The 19,131-nt window shown below is 37.2% G+C and overlaps 1 protein-coding gene across 3 annotated transcripts in view; it reads left to right on the top strand.

The window, feature by feature from the left end:
• Positions 1-19,131, top strand: part of KIF13B (kinesin family member 13B) — a 198,826-nt gene that overhangs the window by 149,674 nt on the left and 30,021 nt on the right. For 2 of the 3 annotated variants that reach the window (XM_042934972.1, XM_042934971.1), the window contains exons 33-36: positions 1,662-1,814; positions 2,601-2,678; positions 3,980-4,033; positions 14,792-14,903. In XM_042934972.1, coding sequence (XP_042790906.1) covers positions 1,662-1,814; positions 2,601-2,678; positions 3,980-4,033; positions 14,792-14,903 — 397 coding nt within the window. The remainder of the gene's footprint in view (positions 1-1,661; positions 1,815-2,600; positions 2,679-3,979; positions 4,034-14,791; positions 14,904-19,131) is intronic. The other variant, XM_042934973.1, reaches the window with a different exon arrangement.

Raw genomic sequence — 19,131 nt, 5'->3', positions numbered from 1 at the left:
AATGCTCATAGCAGCTGAATCCAGAGGAACCCAAAACTGGAAACAATCCAAACATCCATTAGTGGATGAATGGATAAGCAAATTGTGGTATATCCATAGTGTGGACTATCACTTAGCTACACAAAGAAATGAACTTCTTCAATGAATCCAGAATCATTATGCTGAATGTAAGAAGCCAGACACAAGAAAGGATGATTCCATTTATGTGAAATTCTAAAACCGGTGAAACTAATCTGTGGTGAAAGAAATTACCTTGCCTTGGGGGGAAGGGTAGGCCGTAAGTGAACTTTCTGAAGTAATGGAAATGTTTTGTATCTTGATAGGGACATGGGTAACATGAGTGTATCTGTTTCTATAAAACTCAAGTTTCCCTTTTCTTATAAAATCAGGATAATGCCTGTTCCCTTCAGACACCAAAAAGTATTGTGTGTTGAGAGGTAAAAGGACTACTTTGTCAGGAGTATCAGGGGACCTAAGTTCTAATCTTGACTCTCTTGCCAATTACGTGGCCTTCATCTTTCCTCATCCATGAAATGAGGATGATTGCTTCTTTTCAGAGTTATTAAAAGGCTCAAATGAATCCTATAGTGGTAGGAGACAGAAGTTTTGTGAAGTTAAGCCACCTTCCAGATTCTTCCACATTTTATCTGTTCTTAAAGCTTATTTAAATTTTAAGAAATATTTTTGATGTTAGAATGTGTCTAATAATTGATATCTTAAAATTAATTGGCAGAATTTTTTCTTTTCTCCTTAGTGGTATATAAAATGTTTTTCTTTTCCTTAAAGTTGATGGCATGTAAAGATGCAGTGGCATATGGATATATATTTTGTGGTTTTTGACATTATTCTGACAAATTCGCAAGTAAATAAAGTATCAGATTTTCTCTGAATAGAGTAATTTGTTAGGAGCCAAGCTTGCTTGACATGATTAAATACATTAACAACGTCCCTCCCTGACTTGTGAACATCTTGTTTATCTGCACGGGCCGCCCATGTCAGAGGAGCAGGGATGGGCTCTTGGCAAGAGCACAGCAAGTGAGAATTTCCCAGGATACTTTTCTTCTTGGTGGGTGCAATGCTGCCTTTGGCCTGTCTCACTCCAGAGTTGAGGACTGAGACCAGTTTTAAAAGCTGCTACTTCTTGGAGTAGTCCGTGGTCTGCTGCTTAGGGAACGGGTGGAAAGCCAACCTTCCTTTGCATTCTTCTTCTCCATACCTGTGTCTGCCTCCTACTGGAGTTATTTGGACACGACCCCTGTCTTGCTGTCACCCCAGCTTCTTGTTCCTCTCTCTTGCCCCTCATGATGTATTTCTGAAGTATTGTGGTGGTGGTATATTTCCAGCTATTTCCACCAAATCCTTTGTAACCAGTAACATTTCTGGTTGCAACAGAAACATAGCAGAGGACAATTTTATTGAGAACGTGCTGTGTTTCAGTGGCACTGTGTTAACCTTTCAAGTTAACCTAACCACCAATTCATACCGTAATTTCTGTGGGGAAATGCATTTTGAGTTCTGAAAGCTGGCAGTAAAATGGAGTTTTGGAATATGTCCCATTTAGTTCAGTACTCTGTGTGTGTGTGTACTTGTATAGATCAAGAAGCTTTTATGTTTTCTTCTATCAAGTACTTAATTTTAATACACAACTTTCTGTTCTCCAGGATGCCCAGGGAGTAGAGGAACGAGAAACATTAGCAAGAATGGCAGCTAATGTTGAAAACACCGCTTCTGCTGACTCAGAGGCTTATATTGAAAAATACCTCAGAAGTGTGCTGGCTGTGGAGAACCTTCTCACTTTGGATCGTCTTCGCCAGGTTAGCCAACAGAGCTGGTAGCAGTGGTGCTGACCCAGCCTGATTCTCTTTGCCTCTCTACAATTCACAGGATTGTTACATCCAAACCTTTGAAGCATCTGTTTAAGTGGGGCATATTAATTTAGACTCAACTTATCAGTTAAGTCTTGGAACATACAAAAGCTACACTGGGAAGTTACTTTTCCTGGTACACTAAATGGTGTCTAGTTGCCCTGAGTTAATGGGAGAAAATATTTAACTCTCTCTGGCTGAAGAATTATTTTAAAAACTCTTTGGTAATGGACAAGAATGTTGTGGAAGAAATACGTAGGTATGAGGCAGAATGGACCCTTCTTTGCTTAGCTGGATATGCCAGCCACAGCCTTAGAGTGGTTCTCTAGAAGGGATAATAGAGATGCCAGCAGTAAACCTAATCCTTAGTGGAACCTTAAACCTCATTTTACATAGCAATATCGAGACTTTTATTATTTCTAACCAAAGATCCTAATGAAAAATAAAAGTGAATGATCTAATTTTCATGATCTTTCTCCTGGAACTAACTTCTGGCCAGCTTCAAGGGGGCCATCAAGAGATAAAAGAGTGATCTAAGTAACCAACAGCTATATAATTAACTTTGAATATTCCACAGTGATTGGAATTGGGTCATTCCATCATGTGAAGTAACAGCCATTATTTAAAGAACGAGGAACGTGTGTGTAGAGATAGTAGCTCAAAGACTGCTTTACATGCCATTGCTTTGGAGGTCTGTCTCAGATACGTGTTTTTCCTGTGTACATTTTCTGACAGGAAGTTACAGTGAAGGAACAGTTGACAGGAAAGGGGAAACTGAGTAGGAGGAGTATTAGCTCTCCAAATGTGAACAGAGTGAGTACATGGACTCCCCATTTGGTGCTCTGCCTGGGCTCTCCTTCCCTTTTCTTCTTTGCTTGGATAACTCTTCTCCATCCTTGTAACTCTCATCTCGGGTATCATTTCCTTCTCTGAACTGATGTAGCGACTGTGCTACTGTGCTAGCCAGTGTGGTAAGGAAAGTATCCATTAAAGTATGTTTCTAATGTCTCTCCTTTATTTTTGTATGAGCAGTGCCTAGCACAGTGACTGGGTGTTCAGTGAGTGTGTGTTGAACTAAAGCAAAACTAGCCAAGTGCCTTGCGTAAGTCATTTGAATTTTCTGGGCCTAACTTCATTACTTTTAAATTGAGGAGAAGTCTGGACTCGGTTTACAAACTCAGTTGCTGAAAGGCCATCCAGGGTAGCATAAATGAGTAAAATAAGTTAGGTTTGTTTCATAACAGTGTCTTAAGTTTATTGTTGTTTTTTGAAGCATAGATATAATTTATGTGCATATTAAGCATACAAATAATTCTTCACAAAGAAATATGATTGTGGCCCTGTGATTTATCTTTCCTTTCCTTACTTCTGACAAAGATGTGGGTATGAAAAATACTACCTTTGTCTGAATTTTGCACTAAGGAAAACCACAGTACAAACATTGTAAAGAGCAGCTGACCCTTAACCTTAGTGTTTGAGAGACCATAGTGACAGGTAGGGAGAGTATCAGATGGGAGGGCACATGGGGCCTCCGAGTGACCGAATGACATCACTAATGATCTCAGACTGAAAGATTGGGAACATTCTCAGACAGTAAGAAATATTTTATTTCAACTTAAAATCTTCTCATTTCTTTAGAAAATGACACATCAAAATGCAGAGATACTTGCAGAGGTTTGGCATTTAGAATCCTATGGTTTAAAATTAAATAGCTTGTGTCTATACATCTGCTACGAATACCCAGAGAAGGAAGTCGTAAGATCAGGACATGGTAAGATAACCAGTAACCTGGTATTCTTTCAATAGAAGGGGAAACACAGATGAAGTACCCTTACTCAGGCCCAGCCAGTTGTTGCCTCAGTGTAAATGGGGTATCTGATCTTACACAAGCCTTCTGCCTTAAAGTTCCATTCAGTTAAAAAGAAAAAAAAATTGTGCCTAATAACATCCCAAAGTTTACGCTAGCCTGGTTTACAGCTTTGGTCTCCACAACGTCTCTGCTATCAGACTTTAACGTCCTGTTGATTTGGTTTTCAAATTCTTGTATTTCCAGGACTGTAGATTTATATACTTTCTCACATAAAGGACTAACACCCTCTGTATTTCTTCTTCAGTTGTCTGGCAGCCGACAAGACCTTATTCCATTCTACAGTCTAGGCAGCAACAAGGTAAGTGTTTATAACTTGTTTTCTGTCAGTCTTAGAACAGTTAGTTGCCCATTCAGCTTCCCCTGCTCAAATACCACACGCTAGTTTTGCGTGTCAGAATTTCTCCTTCTCTTCTATACTGTGTGAAATTTATTTGAAAGTGTTTAGAGTTCATTTCTTTTTATTTGCCAGTTAAATTAAGGTTTACTATGCCTTATTACTCTACTCTTTAAGGGTTAAACCCCAATATTATTACTTAGGTTCATGTTTCTACTTAAAATAATCTTCCTGTTTGTGTCAATAAAAGAACTTCGAATCAGATTTTTAATAGTAAAATGTCGATGGAATGATTACACATCTGTGAAGAATAAGAAGATTTTATCTGAGAGATAATTTGCTAGAAGAAAGAAAAATAAGGGAACAGAACTTTTGTTAGCTGGAATTTATTCATTGTTAATGTAGTGTTCCCCAATTTAAGAGACTTTTAAGCATAGATAATTCTTTATCATTTACTTAAAGGGATCACACTTGAAATTGTTATAACTGGATGTCCTATATCACAGTATTTTTTGTGTCTGATGTTTTTTGAGGGACCTGGTTAGATATTGTGACATTCAACCAACTGTGGGCAACAAGCCCTGTATTGGTATCTTAACCCTTGAGGAGGTTAAAAGTGACTTATAAAAAGTGTCTTATAAAATAGCCTGATGCCAGGCATTTGTTTGAAAATAATCTGAGGGAGAGGACAGGGGTATAGATTAAAAAAAGATGGACTATTTACTGATAATTGTTATAGCTGCATGGGATTCATTATACTATCCTTTCTATTTTTGTTATTCTACACAGTTTTTGTGCATTTGAAATTTTCCTCATGAAAACTTAAGAAAAAGAACAATTAACTTGATGAATAATTAGACTCATTCTTAAGATCTAGGTTACTAGGAGTTTGCCTGAAATAATACATAAAAATGTGTGTATATACATATACATATATATATATATGTATATGTATATGTATATACACACACTATTATTTCAGGCAAACTTCTAGTAACCTAGATCTGAAAAATGAGCTATATATATATGTTTATAGACATATAAGTTTCTCTCCAGCTTATTAATTTACTAATCACCTACCATGTCTCTCAAAGTATACTAAGTACTACTCCTTTATACTGATCCAGTGATGGGTTTGATTAGTTCTTTTTTTTTTTTTTTTTTTTTTAACATTTATCTATTTTTGAGAGAGAGAGAGAGACAGAGCATGAGTCGGGGAGAGGCAGAGAGAGGGAGACACAGAATCCGAAGCAGCCTCCAGGCTCTGAGCTGTCAACGCAAATGTGAGATCATGACCTGAGCCGAAGTCAGATACCCCGTAATCAATTGAGCTTAATCAGTTGAGCCACCCAGGCACCCCTGATTTGTTCTTGATAAACACAGCATAAGTTGTGATTACCAGAACAAAGCTGAGATTTTGGGAAATTGATTATGTCATTATTTTTTAATGTAAATAAATTAAATACTTTAAGGAAAATATAAAGAAGAAAACATGACTTTTGCATTTTTTACGTTACTTCTAACCCAAATTCTCAATTATATTATAAATTCCTTGAAAGAAATGGCCAAAATTTTCTATCTACCCCGATTTCCTTATGTTTAAATAATATCATCACTCGAAAGAAAATTATTGTGCTTCATCTAAATCACAAATAAATGGAGTAAGGGAACATGGATGCTATACTAGAAGTATGATAGAGTAGGAGACCAAAGGAGGGAGTGGACACTTTTATAGGCAGTATTCACAGATCAGGAGAGGCTGCAGAGAGGTGATAATCCCTGTAAGCTGAAGGATAATGAAGTCCACTCAAGGCAGGGAAGGAGTCAAAGCAGCAGTGTGAACAAAAACATGGAGGGATGAAAAAGCTTGCTAAGTTCATGACAGTGCATGCATTGTGACTGAAAGAAGGCGGGGGCGGGGGGAGTACTGGGGGGTAGAACCCAGAGGAAAGGGGCCTGATTATAGAAGTTCTAACATTTTGTGCCAAGGAGTAATGGGGAGGCAGGTAGCTGCTGAAGGAGTAATGGCAGTAACATGGTTAAAGTTGAAGTGGAAAGTATTTTTTAACAGTCCACCTAAACCCCACTTGGGTTCCTGGCTGTGGCCTATAAAATTACATTAGAATAATGGATGTAGTACAAATACATACAGTTATCAATGTAAAGTGTGAAAAAAATTTAATTGGAGGATGGAGGAGATCAGGGGAGTAGATTCAGCAGTGGGAGGGAGAGGGAGAGTGGTTCAGGTATATTAAAGAGAGAATGTCTAGAACTCTGAGGACCTGAAGAATGAGGTTGGCCAAGGGAGGAGACAAAGGTGACAGAATGGAGAGATGAACTGTAGGAAGGACAAGTTTGGGGCAGAAAATGATTTAGTTCAGTTTTTGACATAAGGTGTCTGTGCCAGTTGAAGGGTCTAGAAGCCTGGGCAGAAGACAGATTAGGGAGCTGAGGGGCGTAGTTGAACAACCGAGTGAGGACTTAGATCTAAATAAAGGCTGAGCTCAAGGGCTTGATAATACTCACGAGCATGTGCCCGAGGAGAAGCTGGCCTGGCTGATGGAGAAGGAGTCCCCAAAGAGGAAAGAAGACCCCACAGAGAGTGGCTTGAAAACTGGGCAGAAAGGACTTTTTAAGTTTGAAGAAGGACTCCTTCCAGTTTCCTCAGGGACCGCAAGATGAGGACTGAAAAGACTGTTTCAGATGTGACAGTGAAGAGATTTTTGGAGCCTTTTCCATGGCAATTTCTGTGGAGGGTTGGGGAGAAGTTAGCAGGACCTATCATATTAAGTGAATAACTGTAACATTACACATTTTTGTTACTCTACTGAGGACCTTCCTTTTTTAGTCATCTTGATCTCTTGGAGTCCCTGAGTAACTTAGTGAAGATGAGGAAAGTCTGATTTTCACCCTCTCAGGTTTTACTGGTGTCATGGTGCCATCACAGCAACAAGGATTTGGATCCCTCCACTCTATTTCAGTGTATGTTAGTAGTTGTCATACACTTCAAACAAGTTAAATGCCTCTTTTTTCCCATGGCAGCAGTTGGCAGTCTTCCTCAAAATTTGGCTTCAGTTGCTTCTCCCCAACCATAGCGTTCCCCACCCTCTGGAAGTATTGTCAGGGAAAACGGAAGGTGCCAGCTTGCCATTACTAACTTTGCTCCCAGTTCAGCTGTGAAGCTATTATTTTACCTCCTTTTTGACTCTTGGCATCCCTGGGCCCTGAGGTTAGTAGGTGTAGCTGGGCTTTAGTCACCATCTCATTGCTGTGGGCATCCTGGGACTTCTCGCTAGGTTGCATGAAATGTCCATACATCATAATTAGAGACCTTTAGGAGAAAGGGAGGAGAAAACTGTTTCTAAGACTGATTTTTATGGGATGGACCTGTTGAATGGGTAAGGATATTCAGCTGATAGAGGCTTATATCCGTGATGCTAGAAAACTAAGTGAAAAGAATATAGAGCAAAGAGGATTCGATTCTAGGCTCACTTCAGAAGGGAGTACAGAGTAACTGCCCCATTTTCAGAGGAGGGGTTCCTCAGTAGTTGTATCATCTAAAGCAGAGCTTCTTAAAAGATTTTTAGGAAAAATAAATATTCTTAAATTTATATTTTCTTGCGAGAAAACAGAAACAAAAACAAAACCCTTTCCCTGCTAATAGCAGCAAGGAACAGAGGCTCTCCCTCTGGCCTTTAAAGGAAACAATGGGAAACATTTTCAAATGCAGCATTGGCCTTGTATTCAAAACCTGTTTTTAACACTACCCATAATAGAATTCCTCAAGATTGGGTGGTGCTTTAACTAAATGACATACAAAATACCAGAATCCCTTTACACAGTAGCAGTGCTTACCTACATGTGAAGTGAGATATGGACAAGAGTGTCCACGAAACTTTGTTTATAATGGCAGCAGATTGGATGCAAATGTCCATTGGTTTGGTCTGGTTAAATACACTTTATCTGGGCACATGCTGCACATGTGCATGCACGTGCGAAACACACACACACACACACACACATATAAATAAATGGGATACTATGCAGCTGCAAGAATGATTAGGAGCCCTTCCAGGTACTAATATAGAAAAATAACCAGGATATACCTAATGATTAAAAATGAAGTGCAGACTGCTGGTGGGAATGCAAACTGGTGCAGCCACTCTGGGGAACAGTATCGAGGTTCCTCAAAAAACTAAAAAGAAAGCTACCTTATGATCCAGCAATTGCACTATTAGGTATTTACCTAAAGGATACAAAAATACGGATTTGAGAGGGTACATGCACCCCAGGTTTAATAGCAGCATTATCAACAGTAGCCAACTGAGAGGGACCTGGGGGGCTCAGTCAGTTAAACATCTGACTCTTGACTTCAGCTCAGGTCATGATCTCATGGTTTGTGAATTGCAGAGCTTGCTTGGGATTCTTTCTCTCTCCCTCTCTTACTGACCCTCCCCGACTCTCTCGCACTCACACGTGTACATATTTTCTCTCTCAAAATAAATAAACTTAAAAGAAAAAACTTTAAAAAAAACCACACACAATAGCCAGACCACGGAGAGAGCCCTAATGTCCATCAACTGATGAATGGGTAAAGAAGATGTGGTGTATATACAATGGAATATTACTCAGCCATCAAAAAGGATGAAATCTTGCCATTTACAATAATGTGTACGGAGCTAGAGTGTATTATGCTAAGTGAAATAAGTCAGAGAAGGACAAATGCAATATGATTTCACTCATGTGGAATTTAAGAAACAAAACATATAAACATATAGGAAGGGAGGGAAGAGAGAAGGAAACAAACCATAAGAGGCGCACAATGATAGAAAACAAACAGCGGATAGAGGGAGGTGGATGAGAGATGTCTAGATGGATGATGGATATTAAGGAGGGCACTTGTGATGAACACTGGGTATTGTATGTAAGTGATGAATCACTGAATTCTCCTCCTGAAACCAATATTACACTGTATGTTCACGAAAATCAAAATAAAATTAAAATAAAAAAATTAAGTGCAGAATAGTTTGCTGCCATTTGTATTACAAAAGGGACAGGAGAGAAGCGTGTGTGACTGTGTATAGATTTGCTTGCATATGCCTACGAAACCCTACAAGGATATATAAGAAGCTAATACCATTATTTACCTGCCTGGAGAGAGGGTGGAAGTGTGTGGGGAAGAGCAGGTAGGGGTAAAGGTAGGAGGTTTGTCATGATGCCTTTTTCTATTGTTTGATTTTTGGATCATGTGAACATATTAGCTATTTAAAAAATAAATTAGAATTAAAAAGCATATATAACATATATAAAACATGTATGTATGAAAATCTCAATAGGAGCAGAGAAGAACATTTGTCAAAATTCAACACCCTTTAAAAAACAGAAGTGAAGAATTTTACTTCCTACTCTTCTAAGTAGGAAGAGTTCTCTTGTGTATAGTGTTTGAGGAGGTCTCCAATTGCTTTATTTATAACAATTTATACACAAAATCCTAAAAGAAACTGTTTTGAAAAATCTCAGACTCATTTTTTTTTTCTTTTCTTTTCTTTGGGGAACTTCCTGCATTCTTCAGTTTTCAGATATCCAGGGAGAGGTAATTAATCCATTAGGTTTTCCTAATGAGTGGGATATAAATACTATCCTACTACCTAAAACTTGTATCATGTTTGTTTTTACCTTGAGAATAAGAATGAATTTTTAGGGGTACCTGGGTGGCTCTGTCAGGCATCCGACTTTGGCTCAAGTCATGATCTCACAGTTCCTGAGTTTGAACCCCACGTCGGGCTCTGTGCTGACAACATGGAGCCTGCTTCAGATTCTGTGTCTCCTTCTCTGTGCCCTTCCCTGCTCATGCTCGCCCATTCTCAAAAATAAATAAACATTTTTAAAAATTATAAAAAATGAATTTTTAAATGTAGCTTTTATAAGATGACTAAATTTGACACTGTAATCATTTTTTTTGGCTCTTTATTGTAAAAATAACTTTGGTAGTCAGTATGTAGGATTCCTTTCAAATGTTTCTTATTCTAAGACTGTGAAAGTATCTGTGAAAAGAGCCCAGGAATTAAGACATCTTACTGAATTTAGAAGGCTCTGGAATGTGAGAAGTTGGAATAATTCATATTAAGCAAATAATATAAATAAATATTTGAGAACTTGTAAGATGTCCTTTTCTCGAGCATGGGACAGGGAAAGAGGAGTAAAAAAAAAAAAATGGCAGAAGTGCTTGGGGCATTCCTTTGACACCACAGAACTTTCCTTAGCAGGACCATCTTGGTTTCTTTGCAGTGAAAGTATTTAATGCACAAGAGAGTTGAGTCAGAAACATAATTTTAATCTGAAGTTGATGATGCTTGCTTAAGATGCTAGAAAATGAGTTTTGAAATACTTGAATATTAGTTACATTTACCTTGCAAACTTGTGTGGGCCTATTTCTGGGTTCTGTGTCCCATTCATTTCTGTGTCTAGCCCTCTGATCTTGATTATGAAATCAGAATTATAGACCACAGACTTTGATGTGCTGTCTTCCCCTGTGTAATATGGGAGCATTCAGGTTAGATGAAATGATGTTCAGAAGCGGGGAGAGGCCACGGAAGAGGTTCACATCTCCCTTTTCCTCCTAATTTTCAGTTGATATGGCAAAGATTAGTCATTTCAGACAAAGTGACACTAAACGGTGTGGGAGGGAAGCAAGGGCAGAGAGTTCGTAGGATTAGGGCTCTTGGGGAGGTGAGAGGAGATGGTGAGCTACTTTTAAAACAGTCTCTAGTTTGGCCTATGATACTTGCAATTCGCCATATTTTACATGCCCTTATTATTGATGCTCACTCCATGTTAGAATTGGAATTGCTGTACTGAGCTCCACCAAGATTGAATTGATGGACTAATTAATCTTAAAAAGATAAATGGAATTTGATGAACCACTCCCAACTTTTAAGTTCACCCTAGGGCCTAAAAGCAATCATTCATTTTTTTTTTCTCAAGTTTTTATTGAAATTCCAGTTAGTTAACATACAGTGTAATACTAATTTCAGGTGTAGAATTTAGTAATTCATCACTTAAATAAAACACCCAGTGCTCATCAGAAGTGCCCTGTTTAATACCCATCACCCATTCAGCCCATCTCCCACCCATCTCCCCTCCAGTAAACGAACAATAACAAAAAAAAGACCCTTAAAAACCAGACCCTTAAATACAGAGAACAAACTGGCTGTTGCCAGAAGGAAGGTGGGTGTGAGGATGGGTAAAATAGATAAAGGGAATTAAGAGTACACTTATCTTGATGAGCACTGAGAAATAGAAAAAATCTGTCTATCTATCTATCTATCTATCTATCTATCGATATAAAATTGCAGTGATGTTGCTGTTTACTGCTATTTACTGTTACTGTCATTATTGTAAGCCAGTTTTTTAATAGATATAATGAAAACTTAGCAAGCTTTTTATGACCAGTCTACCAAGATGGACTTCGCTTGCAGAATTAATTTCAGCAGATTGTTTGTTTTTCTATCTAAAATTGGCTGTGCACTGAGACCTTTTGTGATGCAAGGAACACTGTCAACTTAAAAATATTGGTATTTCTAAAGCCATTTTAGATGGAATTATACTTTTTATAATTTTTATATTTTTTAAGTTAGTAAGATATTGTGTTTATTGTCCTCTGATTGGAGTTTTTGATGCAGTAGCCAAATGCCTAAATGAATATTCAGTTAACAAAACTGATTTTTGTGTGTTTTGGCTGCCTCACCTTCCTGAAAACTGCAGTGATTTAGTGTGGCACAGGTAAAGGCCGATGCCAAATATGAGTCATTTCTTCTTTGGTTGCATTGGAAGCCACCTTTGGACCTGTAATGTCACTGGCACTTCTCATTCTTTACCCTTTATCTCTTTCCTGATTAAAAACAGACCTCTTTCTGAAAAACCTAAAGAATTTGTGTCTGGAAAGAGCAGTAACGGAAATTTTAGGTGCACCAGGAGGACCTAAGCATGTTCTCAAATCAGCTGAGAGCCTCTCTGTTTTCCCTGTTTGATTTTGTCTTTAAGCATGATGGTAGCCACGCATAACTGCTGTCTCAAATAGGGTTTTATTTCTTTGAATTCAGCCTGTCAGCACAAATAATCCCTAATAAGTATGAAGCTAGTTTAAAAATCTTAAACAAAGCTGGAGTTTTCTCCCTTGTATAGCCTCATCTTGGCTGATTTCTGAAGTTTGATAGACATGTAGAATGTTAGAAAAAAATCACAGATTTATCTTTTTAGATTCCAAGTATGTATGTATATATATGTATACATACATACATACATACTTTCTTCATTTTGAGAGCTGAGCTCCTAAGAGATCAGAATGATCTAGTGTTTGGCCAAGTCCTGTTTATTCACTGTCCTGAGTTCATCTCCCTCTGAAGTATCTGTAACTGGGATGCTACCTCTCCCCCTCCCCCAACATTTTAGTAAAGGGAGAATAACTGTGGAACAGCCAGGGATGTAAAATTTATTGGAAAGACAGTAATTGCCTTGTCCCTGGGGGGCAGTGTGTGTAGTTACACACTGAACCACAGGTTTCATTTCTGGCAAGAGAATGGACATGCATTATAGGAGGAAAAGAATAAGTGAATGATTTCAGTAGAATGTTTCCCCAGAGATCTGTGGGTGTCAGAAAGAGGAGGGAGGAGTGTTGTACCCAGTTTATCATCCAAATTTGTTGTTCCCTCTAAAGCAGCGTCTGTTCTACCCCAGATCTCTGTGTCCCTGCCTTTGATTGGTGAGACCTGGGAATAGTTAGCATGTGGAATTCCTCAAGGTTAAGATGACGGTTAAGGTAGATGGATGAAGCGAAATGTATTTCCATTTTTCATTATCCGACAGGGCTAGTGGTATGGCTAAGGCAGTATGTATATACTGTGTGCGTCCTTTCAAATGTTCTCACTTGAGATATTTGAATATATGATGCAGTAAAAGTTATTGCTTCCATTCCGATTTGTTAGTAACATTATGTGTGGGGGTGCCAGCTGGGAAATATTACCTGGGAAGCTAGCGGAGCCCCGAGTGTGCCTTGGGGGAAGAGAGGACACCAACATTATTTGTCATTGGACCATTATACACCAAATGGCTGAGGTGCTGACTCCAAATCAGCTACTTAGTTTTCCTAAGGGACAGAGTGCCACTATGTCAGCTGCCAAACAAGAAAGAGAAATCTGAAACACAAAAATACATTTATTCTCAAATTAAGTAAGTTGTCTTCAAAACAACCTTGCATGAGCTTAACACTGTAAACAAAGAATGAGGCTTTCTTCCTCTGAGAAGCTCCAAAGAATATTGACCTTAGTGTTCAGCTACCTGATTGTGATGTCCCAGAATACACAAAGCTGCAGCTTCCCAGACAGACAATTAAATTTAAATGCAAAAGACATTAACGAAACATTAAAGTATGTAAATGAGTGTGTGATTCATAGTAACACAAATGCTCCTACAGTGAAGTATTTCAGAGTTCATGGTTTCCCTAATCATCTTTTCATGTCTGTTTTGTTTCCTGGCTTCCTAATGCTAAAACATCATACCATTTTTTTAAAACTATCAAGGGCTGAGAGAGTTCCTAGGGAAAAGTGGCATTCTCAGAGGTAAACAGGATCCAGATCACTTAGGGCTTATTGATTTTATGATCAGTACTTAGGTTGCTGCTAAAAGTGGATAGGTTTCCAATACGTATCTGAAACCTTAGAGGTCTTTCCACCTCCATCCATCTTTGGGAGCAGTGAAGAACTCACTCTGCAGGCGATTACTAAGGAGAACTCAAAAGTCGTTAGCATCACTCATCTGTGGGATACCAGCTTAAACTAATGTAAAATACTCTTATTTAACTTGGATACAAAAAAAGTCAGAGTGATTATCAAAGGATCAAAAGGGAACTTAAAGCTTTTATAAGATTTGCATCTCATCCCCATTACTGGGTGTTGTACTTCTAGCATTTGGTTGGGGTTTATTTCTTTATGAGATGGGACTGAAGTTAAAAGTGCTTTGATGATATCACCATTAATCCATCACCCAACTGGTGGTGTTCTTGTATTATGCAATGAAATCTTTTTAATGGGGATTTACAAAATAAGTTCAGGGTACAATAAAATTTGTTAATCCAGAGACTTCCATTATTGGGAACTGGTGATTACTTGATTTGTGCTCAACTGGAACTTTAATGCGTGTTGAAAATAAGAGCCTTGGTAATATACTGTTCTAGAATTTTTACTTTCATGAACGGTGTGTGAATGGATGGGAAGATACACCCTGGAGAAGGGAGAAGACACAGCCTACACCATTAAGAGTTTTTCCTCAGTCTCAGCTGAGAATCTGAAGTGAAAGGATCTTGAGGCAGATGAGCAGAAAGAAACAGCCTCTCTGAGGCAGAACGTAAGGGAGGTTTTCAAAAGGAATGTCTTCATGTATCTGTATTTCCTGGGAAGCAGCATGATTTACAGACAGAAGGTTAGGACAGAGCTGAGGAGACTGAATTGTGAACTGGAGAGGAGATCCAAATTTGAGGTATTGTTAGTATTTGGGAAATTTGCACTATAAAGATGAAAGTACAAGAGGAAAGGTACATAATCAAATCGGTCATGTCTTTAAAGGGAATAAAGCTTTAGAAATGATAACAGGTTTTTCTTAAATATCTTCAGGTTTTTCTGTCAACTATTTGATTTGAATAAAAATTGCTGTTTTTGTTTTTAACAGGGCCGGTGGGAAAGTCAACAGGATGTATCCCAAACTGCAGTTTCCAGAGGGATAGCTCCTGTTGCCCCATCTCTCCCAGACCGTCCCCATAATAACCATTCTCCCGACCCAGGTAGGTTACATTTTCATTTGTCAACCACTGTCATGGAATTTGAGCATCTTTCAGAAGTAGTTTAAAACAGGATTTCCTGGGGCACCTGGGTGGCTCAGTTGGTTAAGCGTCCAACTCTTGGTTTTGGTTCAGGTCATGATCTCACAGTACGTGAGATCCAGCCCTGCATCAGGCTCTGTGCTGACAGCATGGAGCCTGCTTGGGATTCTCTCTCACCTTCTCTCTCTCTGCCCCTCTTCTGCTCCCATTCTCTGTCTCTCTCAAAATACATACATACATACAACATACATAAACAGACAAATTTTAAAACAGAATTTCCTACCCTGTAACTACTATCCTACTAGTGAATGCTCATCTGATTTTTTCCCTTTTTTGGTTTATAACATGTTGTTACATTGATTTTTGAATGTTGAATTTATCCTGCATTACTGTGCTAAATACCACTTGATGTGTTATCATTTATATTTTCTTTATTCTACTTGCTAACTTTCTGTAAAGGATTTTTGTGTTTATGTTCTATGATGAATACTTCTCTTTTCTCATAATAATGCCTTAGTTAGGTTTTGATATGAATATGTTGGCCTCATAAAATGACTTGGGAAATATTTCCTTACCATCTTTTTTTCTGAAAGATTTTATATAAGCTTGGTATTACTTCTTCCTTAAATGTTTGACAGGATTCACCAGTGACACTATCTGGGCCTGGAATTTTCTCTTTGGGAAACTTTTAAATTATGACTTCATTTTCTTTAATAAAGTGCTATTTAACTTTTTGTATTTCTTTGTGAGTCAGTTTTCATAAGTTATGTTTTTCAGGTAATTTTCTGTTTCATCTAAATTATTACTCTTATTTCAGTAAATGTTATGGTGTTCCTTTATTGCCCTTTTAATGTTTATAGGATCTATTGTGATATTCCTTCTTTTTATTTATTTATTTAAGAAAAATTTTTAATGTTTATTTATTTATTTTGAGAGAGAGAGAGAGTGAGAGAATCCCAGGCAGGTTCCACATTGTCAGCACAGAGCAGGATGTGGGGCTCAATCTCACAAGCTGTGATATTATGACCTGAGCTGAAATCAAGAGCCAGATGTTTAACCAACTGAGCCATCTAGGCACCCCTCCTTTTTATTTTTGATAATTTTTGTTTTCTTTCTGTTTTTCTTGAGTACATTTGAGGCATGTCTTATTTTTCTCAGTCTTCTCTCAGAACGAAAGTTGGTCTTACTTTCTTCATTGTTTACTTTGTTTCATTGATTTTGTTTTTATTTTTGATTGTTTCATTGATTTCTATTTCTTTCTGCATTTCACAAATTTTGGAATATGGTGCTTTCATTTTCATTCTATTCAAAATATTTTCTAATTTCCCTCTGATTTATTCTTTGACTCGTAAGTTATTGGGTAGCATGTTAATTCATTTTCATATGTCTGGTGAGAATCTTTTTATTAATGGATTGCTTATTTGATTTCCTTATGATCAGAGAGACTCTTTAATATTTCAGTCTTTTGGAATGTTTTTGAGACTATGTTCTACCTTGGTAAACATTCCATGTATGCTTGGAAAGAAGGTCTGTTCTGTTTGAGGGCATAGCATTCTGTATATATCAGGTCAGTGTGGTTGATAAGCTTATTCAGTCAGATCGGTTCTTCAAATAGTCTGTCCTTCTACTGATTTTTTTTCTATTTGTCCTATCCATCACTGAGAGAGGGCATTAAATCTCCAAATATGATTATGAAAAATTACCTACTTTTTCATTTATCTGTTTTTACATCATTCTTGTAGGAACTTTGTTGTTAGGTATATACATTATTTTTTCCCAATGAAGTGATATTTCTATCATTATTAAATGTCCCTTTATATCTTTGGAATTCTCTTACTTTGAAATCTGTCTCACTTGATATTAACGTAGCCTCATCAACCTTCTTTTGCTTATTGTTTGAATGGTGTCTCCTTTTCTCAGTCTTTAAAATTTTAGCTATATTTGCTCTTTAAATGAACAAATATTTGCTATCTTGTCAGCATATAGTTAGCTCTAACTTATTTTCTAATCTAGCTTGACAAGTTTTGCCTTTTTCTTGGCATATTTAATTCTTCTACATCTAATATTATTATTATGTCTGCTACATTGCTGTTGGTTTCTCTTTGGCCGTTTGTATTTTATTTTATTTTTCCACTGTAACTTCTTTTCTGCCTTCTTTTGGGATAATTGGAAAAATATTTTTTAGTATTTAATTTTATTTCTATTTCTGGCTGTTTGGTATTTCTGTGTTTATTTATTAAAGTCTTTGCTCAAGGATTCTAGTATAGATTCTTAACTTATCATAGTCTACTTAGAATTAATAATACATCACTTCCCACTGCACAAATATAAGAACCTTGTAAGTGTATAATTCCATTTGCCTGTTCCTGGAGCCCTCTTATTTTGTATTATTGTTGTTATATCTTTTATAGACATTATGAACCCATTTACGATGTTACTCTTTCTGCTTTAAAACAGCCAGATTAAAAGACTATAGAAAATCTTTTATATTTTTCTTCATATTTATTATTTCTGACACTATCCAGTCCTTCATGAAGTCTTATATTTATCCAATATCATTTCTCTATAGTCCAAAGAATATCCTATAGTATTTCTTATTGTGAAGTTCTCTTGGAGAGAAAAGAATGCTGTCTCCCCTTTTTGAGATTATCTTCACTTCACTTTATTTGAAGAATTTTTTCACTAGCTAGAGAATTCTGGGTAGATAGCTTCTTTCAACACTTCAAACATCTTACATTGTCTTTTAGATTCCTTTTCTGCTGAGAATCAGCCATCATTTCTGTCTCTTTTTCCTACATGTAATATGTCTGTGTTTACTCTCTTGTTTGCTTTCATAGTTCTCTCAATTTTTGTTTTTAGCACTTGGACTAAGGTATACTTAGGTATGGTTTTCTTAGTACTTATCTTACTTGTGTTTCATTGATATTCTTGGATCTGTAAGTTGTGGTTTTCAACAAATTTGGGAAATGTTCAGCTATTATTACATTTTACCCCCAACAATTTTTCTCTACTCTTTCTGAGATTCAAATTACACGTATTAGATTGTTTAATATTACCCTACAGGTCACAGGAGCTCAATTTTTTTTTAATTTTTATTTTTCATCCTTTTGTCTTATTCTTATATCTTCTGGTTGCATAATTTCTCCTTCCATTTCCAACCTTCTGTTAAGTACATCCAGAGAATATTTTATCTCAGTTATTATTCTTTTCAGTTCTAGAATTTCACTTGTTTCTTTATTTAAAGTTTTAATTTCTCTGTGGATATTTTATACCTATACATTTGTTAAGATCAGATTCTTCTTTACTTCCTTGGGCCTGTGTCTAAAACTACTTCAACATATTTATCTGCTAAATCCAGCATCTGGGCCGTCTCATGGTCTATTTACATTGACTGCTTTTTTCTTGACTATGGGTCATATTAATGAGTTTTGACAAATGCATTTACCTGTGTAACCTACCCACCAGTCAAGTTTACAAGATGTACAGGACTCCAGCTACTTTCCACAATCAGCCAGTGTTCTGATTTCTATTCCTTCAGATTAGTTTTGCCTGTTCTACAATTTCATACAAATGGCATCATGCAGTATATGCTTTTTTTGTGTTATGCTTCTTTTATTCAACATTTCTGTTCATGTTATCCACACGGTTGCATCCTTCAGTAATTTATTTTTTGTTGTTGAGAAACATTCACTATCACAGTTGAATTTGTCACGATTTTTAATTAGTTCTTCTATTTATGGTCATGTGGCTTATTTCCACTTTTTGGTTACTGTGAATAAAGTTTGTTCTTGTATAAGTGTTTTTGTGAACACTTCTCTTGAGTTAATACCTAGGAGTGAAATACCTTGTTTTAAAGTTCTGTAAATTTGTTGTTGTTGTTTTAAAGCTTGTAATCCATGCTTACTTGATTTACATTATTTTCCACTTTGCTTTGCTCATCATTGCTTCTTGCATCCCACTCTGTCTTTCTGAGTTTAGTTTCTTTTTTGTGAATTACATGTATCATCAGTGCATTTAGCAGTCATCAGTTAGTGACAAACCCTTTAGAAATTTTTATTTTGGGGCTCCTGGGTGGCTCCGTTGGTTAAGCATCCGACTTCAGCGCAGGTCATGATCTCACAGCTCGTGGATTCGAGCCCCGCGTTGGACTCCGTGCTGACAGCTCAGATCCTGGAGCCTGCTTCAGATT

The sequence above is a fragment of the Panthera leo genome, chromosome B1, assembly GCF_018350215.1.
Source record: "Panthera leo isolate Ple1 chromosome B1, P.leo_Ple1_pat1.1, whole genome shotgun sequence".
Taxonomy (NCBI): Eukaryota; Metazoa; Chordata; class Mammalia; order Carnivora; family Felidae; genus Panthera; species Panthera leo.
Note: the sequence above shows the minus strand (reverse complement) of the source record. Positions and strands in the feature narration are given on the sequence as shown.